The sequence below is a fragment of the Gavialis gangeticus genome, unplaced genomic scaffold (assembly GCF_001723915.1).
Source record: "Gavialis gangeticus isolate Ggan-Ray unplaced genomic scaffold, GavGan_comp1, whole genome shotgun sequence".
Classification (NCBI taxonomy): Eukaryota; Metazoa; Chordata; order Crocodylia; family Gavialidae; genus Gavialis; species Gavialis gangeticus.
In genome coordinates, this window is record NW_017729025.1 from 111,006,740 (window position 1) to 111,019,176 (window position 12,437).

The following is a 12,437-nucleotide window of genomic DNA, read 5'->3' on the forward strand; positions in this document are numbered from 1 at the left end:
GGGGGGGTAACCCCCCGGGGCCAACTGCCCCGACCAGGGGGAGGGGGGGGGGGGAAATGACAGGGGTCCCCCGCACACGTCCAATCACTGCAGCCACTTCTGGGAGTGTCACAGCGCTCCCACTCCCCAGCTAGTGCTTGCAGGGGGGGTTACTGGTGCTCCTGCCTGCCCCCCCTGCCCGTCCCCTAAGCAGCGAGTGTGGCCAGCCAGGGGGTTCACCAGCACTCTCAGGAGGTGCACGTATGCCCCCTACACATTGCCATTGCCTCTGGGTGCCTGTACACAAACATGGAGGCTGCCCTGACATGCTGTAATTACAGTGCATAGTAATTACCATGCTCCAGCAGCCTCCCATGCCTCATGTATCAGCATCAAACAAGCTTTAGTTCAAGCACCCCTGCTGCCATTTTTAAGCATGGGGACACTGGTACAGGAGACATTGCTGCTGCGCTTTAATTAGAGGAGCTCTCTGAGCTGCTCTAAAGTGCAGCATCACCCACTTCCGGAATGCGTGTAAAAGTGCCCTCACATTAGAGGCACAAGTATATTAATGAACATGTAAATGCATCCTGTAAGTATTTATGCTTGCCAAGGAAATCTGCCTCACTGTGCTTGAACATTTCAGGTCTCCTGACATACTTATTAATAACTACATTTTTTTAATGTAATGGTCCTGATTCTGCCATTCTATGCAGGCAAAATTTCCAGTCAAAGTTCATGGGAATCTATGCTGTGTAGGACTAGTCCCAAGGGTTTTTTCAAATACAAAGTCACAAGACTGGAGAAAAACAATGAGTCATACCTATGCTTAATTCTCATTCTGAATGACACAAACTGAAGCGAGCAACGCAATATATCTTTTCATCATTCAAAAATACATTAACAGTCAAATGAAAGATAGTACTTGATAACATACATCCACATTTTGAACAAAGACCGTACTCCTTTACAAGTTCTTATTACTTTATCTTTATCTTTGTGCTCTTTTGTGGAGACTTCCATGAGCCATGATATTAGATTAATTCTCTTTTATTAAAAACATTATGATTCTGTGAAACAGATAGAGAAGGAATATAGCTGTAAACTAAAAGTTCATGAGGACTGCTGGTCCAGACACCTCTTGATTTCTAGGTAGGCCTTTATTCTTTGGGAACAACATGAGTCTGGTGTTTGTATATCATATTCACACATGGAACAGGACTCTTTGGTCATCATTTGAAAGGTTCGGGGGATGCAGTGTAGAGTCATACATGCCACGACTTGAACTGTGATAGAACAAAGCATTCAAATAAAATTTTGCCAGGGATGGCTCTCAAAAATTGGGCTGGACAATCCAATTTTGATACAGTAACATCTAGTAGTTTCCTAGTCCAAGATGGATATGAATCTTTAAGTTACCTCTAACAGACTCTGTTAGAATATTAACCTAGTAGTCCATAACACTCTCTTACCGTCTTCCTCCATCTCTATCTATCTCTCTTGTACCCCCTGCCTGTGTCTCGCGTACCCCTAGAGGTACGCGTACCACAGGTTGAGAAACTATGTTCTAATATACTAGCAAATTGCCCATCAAGAATGACTGAGGAGGGAGGCACGGACAGAGGCCTGCATCTGGCCCTCTCCCCCCCTCCCGCCCACCTTGGGCCAGGGCCGCAGCTGCTCCCTGCCTCCCCCCTGCTGCTTGCCGGGGCCGTCACCTCCCTCCTCCACTCCACTTCAGGCCGAAGCCGAGGCCGAGACCAGGGCCACTCCACCCCGCCGCTTCGAGCCGGAGCTGCTCCCCTGCACGCCACTGCTGTTTCGGACCAAAGCCATTCCCCACCCCCCACACTGCTTCAGGATGGGGACAGAGCCACCAGTCCACTCCGGCCCCAGTCCCCGCTGCTATGGCAGTGCTCTGCCGTGTGGAGCAGGGTGAGGCCAGCGCTAAGCAGCCAGCACTCCACGCCTCTGCCACCACTGCACTCCATCCCCTCCGTCATGACGGCGCTCCAGTCCCTATTGTCGCCCTCTGCCTCGCCTTACCCTGCTCTGACACCTTAGTCCCCGCTGTCATGGCAGCGCTCTGCCAAGTGTCTCTCTGTCCAGCACACTCCGATTGGCTGCCAAGGCAACTAATCAGAGTGTGAATAAAGCATTATGGACAGACAGACTAAGACTATTATAATATTAGAATTAAAAAATGATAAATGTACAGCATAGCCAGCCCCAAAATGAACAGGGCTCCTACTGCTTTCCATAAATCCTCAAAAGGCCTGTAGCTTTCATGAGTAGTGACAAAGCTAGTGAGTCTGACCAACACCAGCCTGCCATTGTTTTACAAAGCCTATGTGAGAGATGGAAAAACATGGGAAAGAGAGAGCGAGCAATGAAGAACTTTTTCTTTTTTAAATATATTTGCTACCCAGTTATAAACAGTTAGTGAAGGTCTTTTTATCTAATGGGATAAGAAAAAGGACATCAGTTTCAAAATTTCATAGTGATTAACTGTGGAGAGTGGTAGAAGGAGGAAGAGATATGAAAATATATGAAGGAAACAAAAACAAATTATTTTTTCTTAAACCATGTTCCCTTTACTGCTACAACTAAAAGAAATGAAACTTCATTTCTGTGCTATTGTGTTTTATTGTTTATGCTTTTGCAGTACTTCGTGAGGACCCAGTTTCATAGCCCCCTGCCCCCATTCCCCCTTCTCAGATCGTCTGGTTCCTCTTGATGAAGCATATCTTGGATGCCAAGGTACCTTGTATGTCAGGCACCCTGGGATGCCACAAAATCTTGGGTGCCACAAGATGTGAGGACACAAGGGCAAGGTCAGGCTCATCCTTGCCTGGCCACTGCACTGCCTCCACTTCCTTGCCCATCAGCAAGGAGGTAAACACTTCTAGAGTGGAGGTGCACTGGTACGTTGGTCTGATACCGGATTGGCACTGATTTAAAGAAAATTTACTGTATTGGAAATTGGCCTGATTTGGCCGATTAAATGCCTGTGCATGTGTACAGCTGTAGCGCAGCACGTAGGCGAAGATGAGCACAGCTTGGCAGCTTGAAGAGTTGCGTGCAGCTGGTAAGTCTGTTAGGGAGGGCAGGTCAAGGCCCCTGCAGTGAGGGAGAGAAGGCATGGGTGGGACATGTACCCCAAGATCTCTGCGGGGTGGGTTGGGGTGGGCTGCAGCTGCAGCCTGGGGCTACACCAGGCTCTTACCAGTGCGCGAGATGGGGGGTTGGGCCGGGACTGCGCTTGAGGTGGGCAGCAGCAGTGCTCAGAGGAGGGCAATGGGGGGACCATGGTAAATTTTGGGGTGGCTGCATTCCCACCCCCTCATAACTTCTTTCCCAGCACCACCTCCACCTGCCCAGAGCAAAGCCCCGGCCCAGCCCCCACCAGGAAGAGCCTGGCACCGCCCTGACCTCAGGCCACAGCTGCAGCCACCCCACGCAGATCCAAGGCACATGTTCCCCATGCTCTCCCAGGATGCGGGCAGCAGGGGAAGCCACTCCCCTGCCCCGTGTCCCTGAGACAAGCTGCAGATCCATCCCACGCCCTGCCCAGCACCTGCCCCAACCCCTATGCCACTCCTCCCTCACCGTGGAGGCCTTGATCTGACCCCCCACACACTCCTTCCCTCCCCCTCCCCTTCCACCACAACAGACTTACCAGTTGCACACAGCTCTTCAAACCCAGCTGCATATCAGAAATCAGATCACTATCAGCCAATATGCCTCCTTAAAAATTGTCTATCGGTATCAGCGCCCAAAATCCCTATAAATTAGTTTTTGAAATGTGGTGCTGCTGAATTCACGCAAGTTATGGAGGAGCGCCTTAAGTCCGAGTGGTGCCTTGAGTCAAACAAGGGGTGCCTCAACTTTAAACAGGTTGAGAACCACTGCTGTATGCAATCAGCACAATGAACAGAAGAACAGAAGGAAACATAGACAAACTATTTAATAAACTAAGTTTTAGGACAGGGCACTTGAAAACGACAGTCTGAACAAACTTTGACCAGTTTTCCTCTTTGATCAAGTGACTGTTTTAAAAAAGTGTTGAGACAGCAATTCCTTCAGATAGAGAGAGATTTTCTGAAGTAAATACAACATTCCTTGACTTGTAGAAGAGTTAATGCTGATTCAACAGCCTGCAGGACTAAGCCTTTTAAATCTGTAAGTTTGTCTTCCTTCTTTGTTTACCATGAAGAATTAACACTGTAACAGAGTCCAGGAGGACACTGCATTTGTCAAAACCACCCAGCAAAGGGAAGTTATCTAGATTGAAGAGCCTTGAATACCTTTTGAGTTGTACTAGTGCCTTACACAGGCTTTTTTTAAAATGTCCTTTCTCTGATTTCCACTGCACTTCTTCATACCTCCAATGTGTCTGCATGACAACCAAGATAAATGTAATACCTACAATCTGTTCTGTAGCAAACATTACTCCAAATACCAAAAATCCATGTTGTGACGTGTACTAATCATCTTGTGAAAGCCCAACTCAACTCTTTATTGATCCGTCTCCTATTAGAACCTCAGTTTTCTACAACAATTCTTAAATTTAAATTAATTCAGACACTGGGAACCAACCCACCTATCAAACCAGTGTTATTTAGTTTAAAGGATAGCAAATGCTTAGATTCATTAGTAGCTGGATACTGTCTTGGCACTTCGCTCCAACTCTTCAGCCTCACAAAACACCACACTGGGGAAAAAAAAGCAAAACCTCTGCTCTAATTTGATGCCTGCCTGGGAAGTAAGTAACAGAAGCACTGCAGGGTGCCATCGCTTGAGCAAACCTATTGTCCATACAGGACTTTAAGCACTATTAGAAGATGTTATCAGCACTACGACTGTCACAGAATCATAGAAAGCGAGGGCTGGAAGGGTCCTTGGGAGGGCATCTAGTCCAGCGTTTCTCAACCCGTGAGTCACGACTCAAAAGTGGGTCGTGAAGTATAGAAAGGGTCCCAAACAAGCTTCAGAAATGGATTCTCCTTTCAAGGAGAAAAACGTGGGAAACAGCGGGATTTCCCTTGCAGGCTGGCAGAGTTATAGCCTGCCAGGGGCTGCTTGAGGCTCCCCCTGCCCCCACACATTGGAGGGGCTGGGGCCAGCAGGGCAGCAGCGAGGGACCAGGGGCTGTTTTCGACTTAAACTATTTACTCGGTCAGGACTAGCCATGGATGTTTAACAAACAGGACCTGGTAAAAAACAAGAAAAGGCTGAGAACCGCTGATCTAGTCCAACCCCTGCTCAAAGCAGGACCAGCCCGGCCAGGGCCTCTAGACTTCATCCTGCGAGGGGCGCCCCCACTCCCCCCCCGGGCAACGCCTCCAGGGGGCGCCCAGCGTCCTGGCCCCACCCCCCGCGACTCCCCAATCGCGGGCCCCGACGCCCACTTGAACGGTTCCATCTCACAGCAGCCGCTGCCCACCGCGGAACGTTCCATCTCACAAGTCCAGCCGCTGCCATTTCGCGGCCGACCCCCTTGGACGGCTCCATCTCACGGCGGCCGCAGCCATGTCGCCGACCCCACCTCCCCCCGAAAGGTTCCATCTCACAATAGCCGCTGCCATGTGGATGCACCCGTCCGGCACGGGTGGTTGCGCCGCGCGCGGTCCGTTAAGACGCCAGCGGCCGCGGCGGGAAGTGGGGAGGAGGCGGCAGGGTGCCCCGCGCTACCTGCGAGCCGCGCTGGTCCCGCCACTGCTTAAGCTGCTGCGAGGCGTGGTCCGAGCTGCCGGCCATGTTGCGGGCTCCGAGACCCCCGGGCGGGCTGGAGGAGGCGAGGCGCTACAAGCAAGCCAGCTGTCGCCTGCGGAGTGGAGCACAGCTCAGAACAGCACTAGCTCCTCGCTCGCCTCAGACAGGCACGGATAAGATCACCGCCGCGGGCGGCTGCTACTGTCACCCGTAGCGGGCCCCTCATTGGTCAGTAGCTTCGCCACTTCGGGCTCTGATTGGGTGCGGCGTGCGCCAATTAGCGAGAAAGAACCGCCTCTCCAGGGAGCGAGGTGGGTCTCGCAGTGTTTGTGCTGGGCCTGTGCGCGCCGTGGTGGGAGGCATGGCCTGCCTTGCTGTTTGATTGCTTTCGTGACGGCTGAGCTGCTGCAGGGGTTGAGCACAGAGGAGACCCTGGGCAAGCTGCAGAGCCTCCAAGAGCTCTTGTGGGGCGGGGGAACCCTGGTATCTCCCTTGCCAAGTGCAGCGTTTGGGAGTTGAGACTTGTTTCTGCTCTTCCACCTTCATAGTGCCCGAGGGGGGTGGAAAGCACCCCCTGCCGCCCACAGACTCCTGCAGAACGAGTTGTTTTCCAGCACTTGGGTTGGCAAGTCGTATTTTTAGTAGCATAGCTTGTTTCCTGCCTTATCCTGAAGGGGGAAAAATTAAACCGCTGTCTGGCCTGTGTCCACAGTCTCGTGATCCGTTCAGTTTGCACTGGGACCCGTGGACCTTTTGCCCAGTAGGCCACATCTCTCTCCCTTGAGTTAGCTGAAAATGGGAGGATTTTTTAACCCTACACAGGTCCGGCCCTGAGATTACTGTATTAGTTGAAGTAACTACTGTATCTTTCCAGCACCCCCTCCTCCACTTTTTCCCCTCTCCTGGGTTTTGGAATAGTTTTTGCTGGATGGGGTTGCTTTAAAGTACTGGTTCTCAACCTGTTTTGTGCCAGGACCCATTTGTAAACATCCATAGCCAGTCCTGACCCAGTAAATAGTTTAAGTAGAAAAGAGGGCACCTAGCCCTGCAGGTGCTCCTAATTCCCAACCCACAGCCCCCCACACCCCCAGCCCTGTGGATGCCCTTCACTCCCAACCCACTGCCCTCAGGTCCTAGCCTCCCAGTGTGTGGGGTGGGGGGGCACATGCTCCCCAAGATTTGTGCACCCACAGCAGGCACAGGGCTGCAGCCTGGCTGGACTGACATGGGCAGGAGCCACCTCCATGTCCCAGCAGGCAGGACCTGATGCAGGAAGATGAAGCAGAGTGGCAAGACTCGTTGCCTGCCACCCCACCTCCTCTTCTGTGTAGAGGCATGGCCTAAAGGGAAGCGACAGCAGTGCCTGGACCATGGCAGGGAGTTGCTGGAGCTGCTGTATACTCTGCTGACTGCCGCACGTCCAAGTGGCGCCCCCTGCCTGATCGCCCTGCTTCCACTCCCTGCAGCCCCTTGCAAGCTGGAACTCTGCCAGCCTACAAGGGGAAACCTGCCATTCCCCACATTTTTCTCTTTTAAAAGAGAATCCATTTTTCAAGTAGGTTCACAACCCTTTTGTATATTTCTGTGACCCACTTTTGGGTCACAACCCACAGGTTGAGAAATGCTGCTCTAAAGGCAGAGGGACAAGCTACAGTTCTAATTGCTGTTGTTTTTGCAGCAGTGAACCTAGTACCCTAGGACAGGGATGGGCAAAATACGGCCCACGGACCGGATGTGGCCCGCCAGCTCATTCTATCCAGCCTGCGGGGCCTCTAAACATTTTAGAAAATTAATTTTTATCTGCCCCTCACTGCCTGGCTCTACCCTGCCCCTCTCATCCTCAGCCCCAAACCAGAAGCTTCTGTGGACCCTGGAGTGGCTCCCCACCCTCATCCGAGTAGAAAGTAAAGCCATATTGGATGGAGCAGGGGGAGCCCCTGGTGCATCCTGGGCCAGGCTGGAAGCAGGGGGGCGGAGGGAAGTTGCTGCAGCCAAGGGGGGAGGGCTTGGAAGCAATGGGGGCTGCGGGGAGTGGCGGGAGCACGTGCCACTCAGCTGCTGCTTTTCGCCAGTACCGACGCAGCTGGGCCCATCTCATTCCAAGCGGCATGTGGGAAAGCAGTGGCTGGGCCGGCTTTGCCACATGCCACTCAAGAGGGGTCTGGACAGGACTGGCTGGGTCAGCACCAGCGAGAAGCAGCGGCTGAGCCACGTGCTGCTTCCTTGCACCGCTTGGGACAGGTTGGCATTAGAAGGGCAAAAAGCTGTGACTGAGCCTGTGCCAAGCAGCATGCTAGGAAGCAGCACGCAGCGAAGCCGGCCTAGCCGCTGCTTCCCTGCATGCTTCTTGGAATGCAACAGGCCCAGCCGAGTCAGCACTAGCAAAGAGAATTGGTGGCTGGGCCATGTGCCACTTGGGACTGGATGGGCCAGGCCAGCGGGGGTAAGTGCACAGCTTTGCACAACTGTTCCCAGAGCCCCGGGGGCTCTTGCTGTGGCCCGGGGAACTCTGCTGCACTCATGCTGTGCCCTGTATGCACAGAGGCTGAGCCAGGAGCCCCCCAAGCCCAGCATCCTGCCCCTGCCAGGCAGTATCCTCTTGTGGGCAGGGCAGGTTAGTTGCACCCCATCCCACGGAGCTGTGTGGGCCAGGCCAGGCTCCACTTTGGGTGCTGCTGGGGGCTTAGATGTGGCCCAGTCTGCGGAGCTCTGAGGCAGTCTCCACTCCCCTCCTGGCCCCCCTCTCCTCCAGCTGCCACCTTCCCAAGTGCCTCCCCGTGCACCTGCTTCTCTCCATGCCTCTCTCTCCTTCCTTCCCTCTCTCCCCTCTATTTTTTCTTCCCTCTCTCTTCCCTCTATGAAGTTTTATTTATGGTCACCAGGTTTAGAATTTTTAGAAAACCTGGTATTTACCATAAAACAGAAACGTTTATGATTATTAACTATATTAATATGCAGTGTATCCTGCCACATACCCCCTGTCCCAGTTTTGTTTATTTGGCATGCCAGCACTCCAGCGCCTTACAAGGTAGACATGGTGTGTATTTTGGCACTCCAGCCAAAAAACATTGCCTACCCCTGACATAGACCATGTGACAGAGTATAACTTCCAGTTCCAAGGTTCTACTACCCCCTCCCAAAAGGCGTACTTCTGGGGGCAAAGGGAGGGACGTCCACTGGCAAAGGGTAGGGTTAGGGGTAGGACTTCCAGTCACAAGATGGCGACCAGGGAGCGGGACAACTGTCAAGGAGCGGGGCTACCCATGCAGCCCTCGACAGCTCACCAAAATTCATGAAGTGGCCCTCCACCTGAAATAATTGCCCACTCCTGCCCTAGGAACATAATGACCCAGGAGGTTCAATCCAATCCCCTGCTGTCATAGGCAGCCACTCCCTATGATCCTTTTCATGTAGTGGTCAGACCATTTTAAAAACACAAAATCTTCCAAAGAAACCTGAAACACACATGTTCCAACATTCATTTCACCACCCCTACTAGAACTGTTCTCCTCTGATAGAACCCTAATCATTTCCAGGCCATACTTATTCAGCATCAGTCTATTCCCTTTGGTAACATCTTGGGATTATATAATCATATGCAGTTTACCATATGTAGTGCTATATTATGATTGTACTCTTGTAGAGGCCTTGACCAACTCAGTTCCCGGGGCAGACCCAGTGAACTGAAAGTGCTGAACTACTAAGACAGACAAGGTTCGTTGGGTGAATATGATATCTTTTATTAAACCAACTTAAATAGTTGGAAAAAAAAATTTAGCAAGCTTTCGGGTTTAAAAACCCTTTGTCAGGCTGAGGAAGTCTCTGCAGTTGGTGTGTGCTCTTTGTGGATGAAATGAATAGTAAAAAGGCTAGGCTGGTCTACATGCAAGATAGGCAATCAGTGAAGATGTAAACTGAGGAGTCAGTGGGTGAGAGACAGGCTGGGTGGTGGGGAGAAGGGGGATGAATGTAAGCAGTTAAATAGTGGAGAGGTACCTTGGGAGTCAGATGTCAGACAGGTTACGATGTGTCATAAATCCAATGTCTATATTTAGTCCATGATTTTTAGTATCCAGGAGGTTGATGTAGTGAAGTTCATAGGCTCATCTCTGAGAAGTGTTTTGTGAGTTATCTTTGAAGATTAGAACTGAGAGACTGGAGAGAGAGTGGTTTTCTTGTGAGAAATGTGCCCCCAACCGGTAATTGGGTATTCCTGTCTTGGATAGATTTCTGGTGTCCATTCATTCTGGTGCGCAGTTGTTGTTTGGTCTTTTGTACATATTTTCCATCAGGGCATTTGGTGCATTGGATGAGATATATTACATTTCTGGAGGTGTAGCTGTAAGACCCAGGAATGCTGATGGGTCTGTTGTGGGGTGTAGTAATTGTGGGGGTGGTGGAGATGTGTTGGACTGGATCCAGATGGACTGGATCTATTCGGTGTATTCTGGGCCTAGGGAAGTTTGCTTCTGGTGATGAGGTTAGCGAGGTTCGGTGCTTCTTTGAAGGCTAGAATGGGTGATTCTGGGAAGATGTCTTTAAGAATAGGGCCTCCTTCTAGTATGGGTTGCAATTGTTTGAGGATTTTCTGTATGGGTTCGAGGGAGGGTTGATATGTCATAACCAGCAGTGTGCAATTCATGGTGGGGTTTCTTCTGTACTGCAGCAATTTGTCATGTGGTATCCGGTGGCTCTTTCAAATGTGCAATCTCTCTCTCTGGAGGAGTCTCCTTGTTGGGTGAAAGCCTTTTTAAGATTGGCGAGGTGGCAATCCTGGGTGTTCTCCTCAGTGTAAATTCAGTGGTATCTGATATATTGATGACTTCTTTATCATTTGGACTGAAAAACTTCAATCTCTGATTGAGTTCCATCAGAAATTCAACAATCATCATCCCTCCATCTGACTATTTCTTGAATACTCCAGCACCAACATCTCCTTTTTAGACATAATAACCAGTATCCAGAATGGTAAAATACAGACTATGTTATACAAAAAACAGACAGACCAACATACGTATCAGCACAGAACCACCAATCACCCTAAACACACCAAGAAAGCTGTGAGATACAGCCAAGCCCTCAGATACAGAAACATTATTGAGTACCATAGATGGATGAGGAAACTAATCCTGCCTAAGTAGCTACAATTAAAGGTAATGCCAAAGATGAGAAGTTTCTGCTATTAGATTTGTCAGAGTATTGTTTAAGTGGATTGGTCTGCCACCAACAAAATAAGTCCTGCCTATTAATTTCCTTTCAGGTGACCCCAGTTAGACTTGATTCACCTCAGTGTAATACTGAATGGCTCAGAGTGCACCTGAGCACCACTCCAGTGCCACTCCCAAGTTCTCCCAAGATAATAGGAACGTAGACTAGTGATTCTCAATTAGTGTGGTGCAGCACCTATTTAAGGGTGAGTCACAAGTTAAACCTAGAGATTTCAAATAAGAATCTATACTGTCAAAAACATTGTCAAGAAATGAGTAAAAGCTGAGACCTGGTATTTTCTGAGAAGTGCCTTAAATCTAAAAAGTTGAGAACCACTGTTGTAGACATGCCCATTAAAAAACATTAAAATGACCACTTAAAAAGTAGTTTGAGCTGTTTTTTTCCAAGATCTCAAAACAAAGGGACTTCCTGAATGTTCCAGCTTAATAACATTCCATATAAAAGTTAACACCTTGAGCCCTCACTTCCAGAATGGATTTGGATAAATATTCCACCCCTGTGCTCTGCAACTCCAAAGGAAAAGTAGGAAACTTTTGCCTTTGACTTTCTTATACTATTTTCCTTTCTGTTGTTGTGGTGGATGTTTAGTGCTATACCAGTCAAGTCTATTTGGAGTGTTCAAATCATCTTCTAGTCATCTAAGGAATTAATTGGAAAGGGGGTCAATTTAACAACATACTATTAAGTGACAAGTAATGAATGGAGTCCCTCCTTTGAGCAACTGTAGCCATCATGGTGCATTCCAGCAGGGGAGGAATTCATCCATCTGGAGGGGACAATGGCATGGTCACATGTATCCGCCTTCCACATAATAGGCAACATGCTGGGAGCTCCAGTTCCCCTAGCCCCAGAGGCCTGGTTCCCAAGCAGTGTCCGAACCAGAGCTGGTGAGGGACCTGGGACAGCAGGCGGGGAACATGTAAAGAAGCCCAGCACCCTGTGCTACAGTAGCCCTGGCTGGAGTGGGGCAGGAGGAACTCTGGGTCTTCCCCTCAACCCTGGGTCAGCTGGGGACAATGGTGGCAGTGGGTCTCCCTTTCTGCACCTAGAGGCAAACCCTGCTGGAGAAGGGGAGGGGAGGGGAGTGATGGTGTCTGTGCTGGAGGGGATAGAGTGCCAAGAGTTGGAGGGGGAGGGAATTGTACCTGCTTTGGGGATTCAAAATGTCATCAACAGCTGCTCTCATGGCACAATCTGTCCCTAGGCACAGCTGGGCTGTAATCACCCCTGCAGAACCATGGCTTCTCCCACACCCCTCTTTTCATATTCCTGGATCCACCAATGATTTCCAGTCACTATAAAAGGACTAACCCTTCTAAGGACTCATCAAAAAGAAGGAAAAAAATGAGGAAATTGAACAGTACGCAAATTATTTAAAAATCAATTTTATTTACTTGTAAGCAGCAGAATGAAAGTGTGTCTGTAAGAGGGACTGAACTGTTACCTGTCATAGAATCATAGAATCAATGTGTCAGAAGGGACCTAGACAGATCATCTAGTCCGATCCCCTGCCA

At 50.0% G+C, this 12,437-nt stretch overlaps 1 protein-coding gene and 1 long non-coding RNA gene across 3 annotated transcripts in view; one reads left to right on the plus strand and one right to left on the minus strand.

The window, feature by feature from the left end:
• The window catches only part of CAT (catalase), a 50,917-nt gene extending 45,080 nt beyond the window's left edge, over positions 1-5,837 (minus strand). The window contains exon 1 of the mRNA XM_019519406.1: positions 5,674-5,837. Coding sequence (XP_019374951.1) covers positions 5,674-5,739 — 66 coding nt within the window. The 5' untranslated portion in view covers positions 5,740-5,837. The remainder of the gene's footprint in view (positions 1-5,673) is intronic.
• Positions 5,838-5,840: 3 nt separating this feature from the next.
• Positions 5,841-12,437, plus strand: part of LOC109298966 — a 31,242-nt gene continuing 24,645 nt past the window's right edge. For both annotated transcript variants that reach the window (XR_002097733.1, XR_002097734.1), the window contains exon 1: positions 5,841-5,922. This is a non-coding gene — a long non-coding RNA (uncharacterized LOC109298966). The remainder of the gene's footprint in view (positions 5,923-12,437) is intronic.